The 13,228-nt window shown below is 47.9% G+C and overlaps 1 protein-coding gene across 2 annotated transcripts in view; it reads right to left on the reverse strand.

Moving 5' to 3' along the window:
* Nucleotides 1-509: 509 nt before the first annotated feature.
* Nucleotides 510-13,228, reverse strand: part of KCNB1 (potassium voltage-gated channel subfamily B member 1) — a 113,257-nt gene continuing 100,538 nt past the window's right edge. For both annotated transcript variants that reach the window (XM_045363099.3, XM_045363100.3), the window contains exon 3: nt 510-4,354. In XM_045363099.3, coding sequence (XP_045219034.1) covers nt 2,345-4,354 — 2,010 coding nt within the window. In that variant the 3' untranslated portion in view covers nt 510-2,344. The remainder of the gene's footprint in view (nt 4,355-13,228) is intronic.

Here is a 13,228-nt window from a genome sequence, read left to right on the forward strand (position 1 = left end):
ACATGTGAGATGGTCGGAGAACTGTCCCACAGTTGTTCCTCAAGAGGCCCCCAGCTCAGACTGCATGTTCAGCAAAGTGTTTTGGGAGTGCTGCTTCCTCTGCCTGGCACAGGACGCCCTCACACTCTCCCTGCCCCTAAGTCCCTTTGTAGTTGCTGCGTGAATACTCTGAAGATACCTAGGAAGAGTGACGTTCTCGTTTTCTTTGTTAATGCAGCAAAGAACAGGGCTGCTCCCTCTTGGGGGGATCCACAGTCTCTGGAGATGCTGAGAAGTGTTATGAATTGGGTTTGTATACAGCAGAGAAGACGTATTTTTAAAAGTGGTGGAATGATCCCATCTCATCATACGTGTGGCAGGTGGCTCAACCTTATGCCTTATGTATGAAGGGCAGGCAGAACAGCTCCATGATATTTGTGTACTGAGAGGTGAATCATGCCATTGTACTAACAGGCAGACCAGCAACAGATGATATTGAGACTTAAGACTAGGTGAACCAATACTATATCTTTCTTCCATTGGGAAGACATATGCCTGTTACTGTATTGAGGATAAGCAGAACTACACTATTGTACTTGGGACATCATCCATCAATATTACATTAAGAGAACAACATTGTTCCATTGTACTACAGACAGGCAGACCAATAACATGTCATCTTTACTGACAGGTGAGCCAACACTATAGCATTGTATTCATCAGTGGTTCAACCCAATGCCACTGTACTGAGGAATGGCCAACAACACCATGCTGTTGGACTAAAAGCAGGCAGGACAATGTCAGGTCATCAAACTAGGACAGGAAAACCAACACCAAGAAATACACCAGAACCACTCAGGATGCACACGAATACTTATTGCTTTTGTCTGTACTGGCTGCATCGATGGCTGCAGGAAGGAGAGTTGAGCTTTGAGTACAGACAGTGACACTGAAAAACCAATAGCTGGTTGACAAGAAAAAGAACAAAGTAAAACACCCAATGTCCAACTGTCACTGTGTCCTTTGAGATGTGCATGTCTCCTGTATACTCGACTTCATGAGAGGCCCCACCCAAGGGGCAAGAACCCCTCCTGACCCATGAGGGTTAAGGGAAGGCTTCAGAGGGGCGGGGAAGGAGCCCACAGACTTTGATATGGCAGACAGTAATACCAGCACAATATTACCCACGGTGGCCAGAAACAGGCAGGTAGCAACAATCCAACTACAGTCCCAACAATTGGCTCACGGGAAATAGTGCTTGTTTTAAAGTGCAAGATGTTGACACTGTCCCTGGCAGAACCTATTTTTGAAAAACATAAAGTGCTTTTTATTTTAACTTTTTTTTAACTTGAAAACCACAGAAAACAAAACAGAATTTCTATTATAGTAGGTACTTTCCTTGCTGCAGCAGGAATTATTCAGTCTGAACTGGGCATTTCAATGCGGGGTATTTTTTTCCTTTCATTTTTGCAAGTAAAAAAAAATCATATTTTTATACTGTTCTTCAGTAACACACAGTCTCTTTGAATAAACTATTTCTTTTGCATATTTGACACTTGCATATCTTTTGAGTCTACACTAGTGATGTAAAGAAAGCGTGTTCCTCCTCCAACCCTAAAGCAATGCTCTGAGTTCATGCTGTTGGCTGGGTTCCCACCTTCTGAACCCTTCCCAGATTGCCAGGGGGCAATTAGAATTGAGTACAAGTGGTGCAACTCACCCTGATGGTATCTCAAAATAAAATCTCAGGTACTACGGAATACTGAAGTCAATGAAGACATTTGAGTAAGGGTTTTGAGCTGGGATCGTGGCTTATGGCGCAGAGACTTCCCCGTTACCAGTCATTCCCTGTAGCTGTCTAACAGTGGAATCCATCCAGGAGGTGATGGACAGGTGTTCCTAGGGGTGGCCGGGCAACATTCAATACCAAATTGGTCAACCCACTCTTTCAACACCAGCCGCTTGTTCCAGCATCCTTCTCCAGCTGAAGCCAGGAGGATTGGAAATGTTGCCCTCCAAGGCTGAGATGGAAAGCCATGAGAGAAGAATGGGGAGTATGTGGCCTCAGTCCTGTCTAAAGTGGTGGTAGTGGTGGCTGTGAGTTACACTCATGTCATCTCCCAAAAAGGGCAATAGAGTTGTTACAAGGAGGTGCTGTGCCCTATGGCTTGGCCAACTTCATGCTGATGGACCTGTCATGGCTCTCAAGGTCTTAGGGAGCCTTCTCTGGAGTCTCTCTTCTCTCTGAGGGCTTTACAGGGCCTTTCTGTTCCAGAGTTCATGCAGAAAAGCTCTGTGGCAGGTAAGCTGGACAGCTCTCCTCTTTGGACCTCACCCAAAAGTCTCTCCTCCAAGGTGGGGCAGTTCAGATGCTCTGGTCTCGTGTGCTTCCATGGGCTCCTCCCCCTGGCAACACACGGACGTCAGGGGAGATATGGTTTTCAAGTTTGCACTTTTCCTGACCACTGGGGCCTTTTCCAGTCAATGCTTCTGTGGAGTAAATACAGTTCTGCCTTAAGAACTTAGGGGAGGTGGGTAAAGGGGAGCTTTCAAAGTGGTTTTTCTCCGATCTTGTCCCTGTGCTGAACTTCGGACTGGTGCTCCCAGGGAGGCTTTTGGGGGGGCTAGAGTCCACACTGTAGAGCAGCTGCCCCTCATCATCTGTGTCTGCGTCAATGTACTGGTGGACACCCGCCTCAAAGTTGAACGCTATTGCTGTGTGTTTCTCAGGAGACCGGGGGGGTGTCTTAGCACTTGCTGTGGTGTAGATGGAGGACTCTGGGCTCAGCACAGCCTTGTCCAAAAGTGTGGCACACTCCAGTCCAGCGACAGCAGCTGCAGCACTCCCCCGGTTCCTAAGAGGGTCATGGTACATCCCTAGAACGGGGAGGAGTGGACTGGGGTCACCCTCCATGAAGTTGACTTTAAGTGCTCGGAGCTTCAAAGGGTTGTTATTTTTCATGGAACTCTTGGGGCTCTCAATGAAGAAACTAGAGTGCTGGCTGGCATCAGGGCTGGGGTTGGCCTCCACGAACCTACCACCACTGGCACCCAGAGCTCCTCGCCAGCCCACTTCTGGGGCTGTGCTGCCCCCAGTCTTGCTGGGGAGTGATGTCAAAGGGCTGTGGGAGAATCTGGTGGCCTCAGGGAAGTCTGTGGCACAGCTAATGAAGCTATCAATACTCGACATACTTCGCATGTCGATGACCCCTTCTGTGCGAGTGGGCAGAGGGGCTACGGGGCTAGGGACACTCTCCATTTCAAGTTCTTCCTTTGGTTTGCTCTGTGCTGCTGACTCCTTGGTATTGAGGATGGGTTGGGATTGGGTCTTGGCCATCTTATTGTACATGTCTTCCAACTGCTGAACGTTCAGGTGCTGAGGACTAGAAGATGATCTGGCTTTTTCAGGGGATCCCTGCTCCTTAGTTTCAAAGGACTTACTTGAGCTGGTTTCAGACAGTGTTCTCTTTGTCCATTTCCATTTGTTAGGAGACAAGTGGTTATCTTGTACTTTGTCTTTCTTACCCATATTCTCCCCATTTTTCTCAACCACAATGTCCATCATCTCAATGCTCCGGGCAAAAGCATCCTTCATGTTCATGGATACGATGCTGCCATTCCTCTTGGCTCTCTCTAGAGCCTCTCGCCGTTTGATTGCTTTCTCCTGTCTCTTCTGCTCCTTATAGAACTCAGAGAAGTTATTGACGATGATGGGGATGGGAAGAGCAATCACCAGGACTCCCGCGATGCAGCAGAGTCCCCCAACAATTTTCCCTAGGAGAGTCTTGGGGTAGATGTCTCCATACCCAACAGTAGTCATGGTGATGGTGGCCCACCAGAAAGAGGCTGGGATGCTTTTGAACTTGGTGTCGTCCTCATCCTTCTCAGCAAAGAAGACAAGGCTGGAGAAGATCATAATGCCCATGGCGAGGAAGAGGATGAGCAAGCCCAATTCATTGTAGCTCCTCCGCAAAGTGAAGCCCAGGGACTGGAGGCCAGTGGAGTGGCGTGCAAGCTTAAGGATGCGGAGAATTCGCATGATGCGGAAGATCTGGACCACGCGGCGGACATTCTGGAATTGCAGCACGCTCTTGTTGGATTCGGTGAGGAAAATGGTGACATAGTATGGCAGAATGGCCAACAAGTCAATGGCATTGAGTGGGCCCTTGAAGAACTTCCACTTCTTGGGCGAGGAGAGGAACCGCAGCAGGTACTCCATGGTGAACCATGCGATGCACACAGCCTCCACGTGGGCCAGCTGGGGGTTGTCTGTGGACTGGCCGAACTCATCGAGGCTCTGTAGCTCAGGCAGCGTGTTGAGGGACAGGGCAATGGTGGAGAGGACGATGAACATGATGGAAATTATGGCAAGGATCTGTGAGGAGAAGAGAGTGGGATTTAGTTATCAACCACCTCATGGGATGATCATCATAACACCCTGGATCTACAGGGCACTCCTCAATGTTCAAGAGCATTTTCACATCTCACTAGTCATTTAATGAGCCAAAAAGAGAATTTGTTGTAATCCATTTATTGTCCAGATGTGGAAACCAAGGCCCAGAGAAATGAAATGTTTTAAAGCTATCAGCAAGCCCAGGGTTCAAACATACTTTTTCAGATAGTAACCATTTTATAGGCCCTGAAACACTGCATTCTCTGTTGCAACAACTCGACTCTGTAGCTGTAGCATAAAAGCAACCTTGGATAATACATAAATGAATGGGCATAGCTGTGTTTCAATAAGACTTTATTTACAAAAACAGACAGTAGACCGAATTTGGCCTGTGAACCATGATTTGCTGACTTCTGATCTAGACCAGTGGCTCACACTGGGTGGGGAACTACCTTCATGGAGATGATACTAATGGTAATAGCTATCCTTGATTGAGTGTTCATTGTGTGCTAGGCACTTTCCATGAAATAGCTCGTTTCATTCTTATAATAACCCTGTTCAGTGCTATTAGCTCCATTGAACAGATGCGGACACTTGGGTTTCCACAGCTAGTAAGTGGAAAGGCCAGCATTTTAACCCAGGTCTGGGTGACCCAAGAACATGAGCTCTTAAGGCTGTGTTAAAAATCGGATGTGGCTGAGTATGGTGCCTCATGTCTGTAATCCTGGCACTTTGGGAGGCCTAGGCAGGAGAATCGTTTGAGGCCATGAGTTCGAGTCTAGCCTGGGCAACATAGTGAGACCCTGTCTCTATAAAAGAACAAAAGGAAAAAAAAAATCAGATGAAAGCTAACCTTTTGCTGGAAAAATGCCTAGACTTTCAAGATTTTGCAGGTAATTCCTAGGGAGGCACAGACATTCTGGGCCCATGTTAACTCTTGACTGGAACTATGTGCCTTTGAGGGCTAAAGACCTTAGCTTAGCTACCTTCGAGTGCCCTGGATCAAGAAGAGGGCTTGGCCCAGAGAAAGGGCTCAATGGATATATGTTGAAATTAATGGAATCTAGGCCAGTCTACAGACTGTGCAGGAAAGCAAACAGATGTAATCAATTGCTCTGAGGGTCTTTTTTTTTTTTTTTTTTTCCCAAAAATACAAATCCAATCACACTACTCCTTTGCTTAATAAATCTCCAGGGCTCCTCATGAAAAAATCCAACCCCCTAAACCTGTCTATTGGGTCCCCTATACCTGTCTTTTGTAGATTTTTCCCTTTCTCTTCCTCTGACCCTGCTAAGTGGGAAAGGGGGGCCTGGTCACCGTGGTTGTATTATTTGATCCTGGCTGCCACTGATTAGAGCACGAAGTTTGGATAAAAAATCTAGGCGGAGCCAATCTGTATACTGGGGCTTAGCCAACCTACCTTTGAGAAATTTGAGCTCAGGAACCCAGGCAGTGAGTGGGTTACAGGAGGGTGAGTCCCTGAATTAAATGTTAAGTAGAATCTAGGCTTGAATCAGCTTCATGATAAGCCCAATCCTCAAGCAACTGTCTCCCAAATGTAGGGGACAGAGATGCCATAAAAACATCAGAGAAAGCTGAACCTTAGCCTAGGCATGGTGGCTTACATTTGTAATCCCAACACTTTGGGAGGCTAAGGTGGGGGAATTGCTTGAGCCCAGGAGTTTGAGACCAGCCTGGTCAACACAGTGAGACCCTGTCTCTACAAAAAATAAAAAATCTGCTGGATGTGTTGGCACATGTCTATAGTCCCAGCTACTTGGAAGGCTGAGGCGGGAGAATCTCTTGAGCCCAAGGAGGTTGAGGCTGCGGTGAGCCATGACCACACCACTGCACTCCAGCCTGGGTGACAGAGAGAGAAACCCTGTCTCAAAAGAAAACAAAAGAAAAAGGAAAAAAAAAGAAAGAAACGAAATTAGCCGGGCATAGCAGCTGCACCTGTATTCCCAGCTACTTGGGAGGTGAGGCAGGAGAATCGCTTGAGCCCGGGAGGCAGAGGTTGCAGTGAGCCGAGATCGCACCACTGCACTCCAGCCTGGGCGACAGAGTGAGACTCCATCTCAAAAAACAAACAAACAAACGAAACAAAAGAAAAAGACAAAGAAAGCTGAACCTTCAAGAAAAGGCAGAGAATGAAGGGAAGGTGCAGATGAAGGAGGAGTGGGGACCACAGGAGGGCCATAGCAAGGTGCAGAGGGCAGCAGTTAAGAGCTGAGGCACTGGTGTCAGCCTGTTTGAGGTTCAAGCCTCAGCTCTCTGCCATTTCCTTACATTGAGCAAGTTATTTAACCTCTCTAAGCCCCAGTTTCCTCATCTAGAAAATGGGCTGATAACAGTATCTACCTCAGAGAACTGCTGTGAAGATGAAATGTGTTAGCACAGGCAAAATGCTAGGACAGCTTCTAGCAGCACGTGGTGAGTGTCTAATAGATGCCAGCTGTCATCACAGGGGAAATCTCAGCCCACATCACCCCATCCACTCAGATCACCCAGCCTTGGGGTGGCCCAGTCTCGGTCTTTGCCTTCTGTCCTTGTTCTGAGACTGTCTGCTGTATCCTGTAAGTCAACCCAATGCTGCATGGGTGAGTGTGAGAGGTTTCTGGCCCTGCAATGAATCCCCAGGAAGGACACATGGTTGTCAAGTCCTTCTCATTTTGACTCTGACCCCTCTCTCTGGCCACTCCTGCCACGGGTTCTCAAAATTCACGCTCCTCTAGTCACACACTATCATTGGTCAATTCTGTATGTCCAAGCTTCTTGCTCACTGTCTGGTGAATTCCAATCCATCTTTTCAAATCCAGCCCACGCGACTCCTTCCCTCTGGAGTTCTCCCTGCTTTCCCCAGGCAGGGTTGACTGCTCCATCCTTGGGTTTCCTTACCATTTTACCATACCTTGGGGATACTTACCACTCATATCCCATCACAGATGTGCGTGTGTGTGTGCATGTGTGTGTATGCGTGCGTGTGCGTGCGTGCGCGTGCGTGCGCGTGCGTGCGCGTGTGTGCGTGCATGTGCGTGCGTGTGTGTGCATGCACGTGAGTGAGTGTGCTTATTGCTGCTCAGAATCAGTCAGCACTGGGAGGATGGGGATGGGTTCTGAGGTTTATCTGTGGGCCCCCAGCACCTGACCCAGGGTGGGACACCTAACAGGCGCTCCCCACGTATTTGTTGGCTGTTGCTCAAGTTCATGGAGCTAGAAGTAGAAGGGTCAGGACCAGAATTCAGTTGTTGTTGTTGTTTTAAGAGACAGTGTCTTTCTCTGTTGCGCAAGCTAGAGTGCAATGGTTTAATCATAGCTTACTGCAGCCTCAAACTCCCATGCTCAAGCAATTCTCCCACCTCAGCCTCCCAAGTAGCTAGGACTGCAGGAGAGTACAATCAAGCCCAACTAATTTTTAACTTTTTTTGTAACGATGGGGTCTCACTTTGTTGCCCAGACTGGTCTGGAACTCCTGGGCTCAAGCTATCCTCCTGCCTTGGCCTCCCAAAGCACTGAGATTACAGGTGTGAGCCACTGCACTGGCCTGGGAAATATTTCTTGGTCATCTACTCTGCGTGAGGCACTAGGCTAGACACTTGGGATGCCACAGGGGGCAAGAGAGTGCCAGTGCCCTGATGGGCCAGCTCTGAAGATGAAAGGGAATGTTCTGAGGTGTGGTGCCTCCCCAGCCTCAGGGGTTCTATAACTTCTGATTTTTTTTCTGTAGTTAAGTCTGACACATCCTATGTTTAAAAAAATAGGTTTTGAGTTTCTTGATTTGCACCCATTGAAAAAGAAATATTCTGTAATATTTTATAAAATGAAATGTTTGAGGCCGGGTGCGGTGGCTCATACCTGTAATCCCAGCACTTTGGGAGGCCGAGACAGGTGGATCACCTGAGGTCAGGAGTTCAAGACCAGCCTGGCCAACGTGGTGAAACCCCGTCTCTACTAAAAATACAAAAAATTAGCCAACCATGGTGGCAGGCGGCTGTAATCCCAGCTACTCGGGAGGCTGAGGCAGGAAAATCGCTTGAACCTGGGAGGTGGGGGTGGCGGTGAGCCGAGATCATGCCATTGCACTTCAGCCTGGGCAACAAGAGCGAAACTCTGGCTCAAAAATGAATAAAATAAAACGTTTGATATATACAAAAGTAGACCTAATTTATATTTATATATATATATATATATATATATATATATATTTTTTTTTTTTTTTTTTTTTTTTTTTTTGAGACGGAGTCTTGCTCTGCCGCCCAGGCTGGGGTCCAGTGGCCGGATCTCAGCTCACTGCAAGCTCCGCCTCCCAGGTTTACGCCATTCTCCTGCCTCAGCCTCCCGAGTAGCTGGGACTACAGGCGCCCGCCACCTCGCCCGGCTAGTTTTTTGTATTTTTTAGTAGAGACGGGGTTTCATTGTGTTAGCCAGGATGGTCTCGATCTCCTGACCTCGTGATCCGCCCGTCTCGGCCTCCCAAAGTGCTGGGATTACAGGCTTGAGCCACTGCGCCCGGCCTAATTTATATATAATTTATGAACCATAATCAAACGAACACCTAGAACCCACCACCCAAATGGAGAGACAGAATGGGCAGCAGTAACACTGACACTTCCTTTGTGTCCTTCCCACTCCAGAGACAACCTCTGTGTGCAGTTTTTCATCCCTTGGTTTCTCTGTATGATTTTCAATAAGAATGTATGGGTCCCTAAATTGTCATTTTGTTGCGCTATTTTTTTTTTTTTTTTTTTTAAGAGAGAGAGTCTCCCTCTGTGGCCCAGGCTAGAGTGCAGTGGTGCAATCACAGCTCAAATGCCTAGGCTCAAACGATCCTCCTGCCTTAGCCTCCCAGGAAACTTGGACTACAGGCACATGCTACCATGCCTGGCTATCCTGTGTAGAGATGGGGTCTTACTATGTTGCCCAGGCTGGTCTTGAACTCCTGGCCTCAAGCAATCCTCCCACCAGGGCCCACAAAGTGCTAGGATTATAAGTGTGAGCCACTGCTCCTGGACTTCCCTCAGTTTTGACGCTATACTGTATGTATTTTGCTACTTGTATCACTCTTTCCTTAATGGTAAAAACAAAAAATCAAAAAAGCCTACTCACCTTCTTTGTTTCATTTTAGCTTTATTCTAAGAAATAATATGCAAAATTGCTGATTTTTCATGCCAGGGCTATATGTATTAAATATTCACCAAAATAAATATGTGATTGTTGGAATAACATCTTGGCAGCACACTTTTTAGCACTCCTGTGTTGAGGTGAGGAGTGTGGGTCCTGGAGTTGAAATTCTAGCTCTTGCCATTCATTGGTGGGATGGCCTTGGGCATCCAAATGTTCACTGCCACAGTTTCCTTATTTGTAAAATGAGGACATACTAGTGGTTTTTAAGGGGATGATTTTTACTCCTAGGGGACACTTGGCAATTTTGGCAGAAATTTTTGGTCATTACAACTGGTGGGGGGGTGCTCCCGACATCTTGGGGGTGGAGGTCTGGGATGTCACTAAATGCCCTACAATGCACAGGACAGCCCCCATGGCAAAGAATGATCCAGCCCGAAATGCCATTAGTACTGAGGTTGAGAAACTCTGGGACATGCCAATAGTCAGCCCCTCACAATTGCGGAGTTGGGGACACGGACTGGGTCAGAGAGGTCAGTCAGTGGGCTTTGGGCTGAGCCCTACAGGAAGCCGCTCTTGTCTGGCGACTTCTGGCAGGAGGGCGCCTGCACAGGGAGGAATGGATTCCCGGGGAGTCTGTTCCTTTAAGAGCTGGGAGGTCCTATTTTCCCCCAGAGGCTAGCAGGAGAAGCCTGCTTTGGTTTCTAACCCCCAGACAACTCCAGGGAAGGCCCACATAATTGATGTTCTGATGACAGATGCATGAATTATGCACCCAGCTATTGTCCAGACCTAAGGCAGGCACCCACTTTGTACTGAGACTGCCTTCCCTCTCCCCATCCCTCAGCCCAAGGAGGCCTAGGAAACGAGCAAAGCAGGGGCAGGGGCCCTACTGGACCCCAAGGTGTGGGGGTAGGGGGGAGTGCCTGCTGCTCAGGGTTGGGTTGGGAGGTTCGAAGCACACCTGGCGTCTGTCTGTGTGAATGTGCATCACACAGCATGTGCGGTAATGCAGTGTGGGGGTCTCCCCTGACCCACTCCTCCTGGCCCCACCTGCAAGACCTTTTTCTTTTCCAGACTCAATGAGGCCCTTAGAGTTAGGGCCACACTTCCTGCCTGGGGAACTTCCCAACGTGAGTTAAGCCCTCTGTGCCTCAGTTTCCCCATCTGTAAGACGGGGATCATTGCAAGACTGCAGTGAGAATTCAATGAATTCAAAATGCCCTTAGCTAGTGGCACAGTTACTTTAAACTTTAATAGTATTTATTTCTCCACATTTCTTTACATTTATTTATAAGCTGATTTTGGACTTGAGTTTGAGTCCCAGGGCTATTAATCCCCAGCTGTGTGGCTTTGGACAAGTCACTCCCCCTCTCTGAGCCTCTGTTTCCTTTTCTCTAAAATGAAGATGAAGGTAACTGAGCACTTGACACCTAAAAGCTACCTAATATATAATGTTATTAAACTATTATTCAGGGCCAGGCGTGGTGGCTCACCCCTGTAATCCTAGCACTTTGGGAGGCCGAGGTGGGCGGATCACCTGAGGTCAGGAGTTCAAGACCAGCCTGGCCAATATGGTGAAACCCATCTCTACTAACTATGCAAAAATTAGCCAGGTGTGGGGGCGCCTTTAATCCCAGCTACCTGGGAGGCTGAGGCAGGAGAATCACTTGAACCCAGGAAGCGGAGACTGCAGTGAGCTGAGATCGAGCCACTGCACTCCAGCCTGGGTGACAAGAGGGAAACTCCGTCTCAAATAAATAAATTATTATTCAGATAATTTATGGTCAGCCCCACCCCTAACCTCTGTGCTGGTTGCTTTTGGAACCAGGAGTAGGTGTATAGACCCCAGTGACTGCCTAAGGCAGCATGCATCCTCTAAATAGCTTGTGGACCCAGATGGACTGTGTTGATTTGGTTTCTGGGATAAGCCCCAGGAGTGGGGAACTGGCCACCACCTGGGAGTCCTCCCGGCCCCAGCTCAGGCCTGGACAGGCCTCTGCTTTTCTGGGATCTGAGCCCAGTTGGGCTTGGCAGAACTCCAGGAACCCGGGGAGCAGAGGCAGGAGCCAGTACCAGAGACTGGGAGGCTGTCCTCAAATTCCCTGTGAAGAGGTTCTGGATCCTGGAGCCTACCTGTCTGCACCAAATGGGAGAGGGGGCTTTGGTCCTCTGGGGGAAAAGATTGGCAGGTGGGGATCCCCAGGGTGGAATCCAGGAGTGCTGGAACCAGGCCCTCCTCATCCTAATTGTTGACTCTGGTGGTTGATCACAGAGAGGCCTAAGGTCTGTTTATCGTGGCCTCTGCACACTTCTCTGCTGTTCCAGGAAGGTGGATGAGGCACAGACTGGGGCACAGAAAAGGGCTCAAGCTCCCCGCTGGGAAGATGAGGAAACTCAAGCAGAGAATGGAAGAGACTTGCCCACAGTCACACAGCCCATTGCGGTCAATACTGTTCAGTAACACTAGAAGCTTTGGCAAGCTGGAAGCTGCACCTAGTGTTTAGGGCTTGCAAATTGCTCTTCATAAACATGCAGGTTTATAGCTGCGGTATTCATAATAGCCCCACAGTGGAAACAACCCAAATGTCCATCAACTGATGAGTGGATAAACAAAATGCAGCTATCCATACAATGGAATATTCTCATCCATAAAAAGGAATGAAGTGCTGATATTTGCTACGACACAGATGAACCGTGAAAACATTATGATAAGTGAGAGAAGTTAGACACAAAAAGCCACTTATATGATTCCACTTATATGAAATGTCCAGATAAAGCAAATCTATAGAGACAGAAAGTAGGTCAGTGGTTGCCAGGGTGGGAGATAGGGATTAACAGTTAATGAGCATAAAGGATCTCATTAGGATGAAAATGTTCTAAAAACTGATTTAGGGCAAAGGCTGCACAACTTGGTAAAATTTAATAAAAATTATCGAATCGTATGCTGGAAATGGGTGCGCATTGTATGATATGTAAAGTAAAGCCTCAATAAACTTATATAAAAAGTTGCTTTCCATAAACAGAAGCCCATTGCTTTTCTTTTCTTTCTTTTTGAGACAGAGTCTTGCTCTGTCACCCAGGCTGGAGTGCAATGTTGCGATCTCGACTCACTGCAACCTCCGCCTCCTGGGTTCAAGCGATTCTTGTGCCTCAGCCTCCTGAGTGACTGGGATTACAGGTCACTACGTCCAGCTAATTTTTGCATTTTTAACAGAGATAGGGTTTCACCATGTTAGCCAGGCTTGTCTTAAACTCCTGACCTCAGGTGATCCACCCGCCTTGGCCTCTCAAAGTGTTGGGATTACAGGCGTGAGCCACTGCACCGGGCCTTTTTTCTTTTTTTTTTTTTTGAGACAGGATCTCACTCTGTTGCCCAGGCTGGAGTGCAGGGGTGTGATCTTGGCTCACTGCAGCCTCAACCTCCCTTTTCGTATTTTTTGTAGAGATGGGGTTTTGCACGTTGCCCATGCTGGCCCATTGCTTTCCATCCCCACAACATATGGCTAGTTCAAAGGAGAGAATAAGAAGCTGAGCAAGCCACAGAGCTGCTGTAAGCCCTGCAGCGACTCCTCATTCTCTCAGTTAAGTTCCAGTTCCTGTGCATTTAGTTGGCATGTGCTTATTGAGCACTACTAAGTGCTATGCTAGTTGCTGAGGGTGCTGCATGAATAAGAAAGAAAATTTCCCAGCCTCATGGAACTGGTAGGGAGAGGCAGACCAAAAAAACCCAAA

This window comes from Macaca fascicularis, chromosome 10 (genome assembly GCF_037993035.2).
Source record: "Macaca fascicularis isolate 582-1 chromosome 10, T2T-MFA8v1.1".
Taxonomy (NCBI): Eukaryota; Metazoa; Chordata; class Mammalia; order Primates; family Cercopithecidae; genus Macaca; species Macaca fascicularis.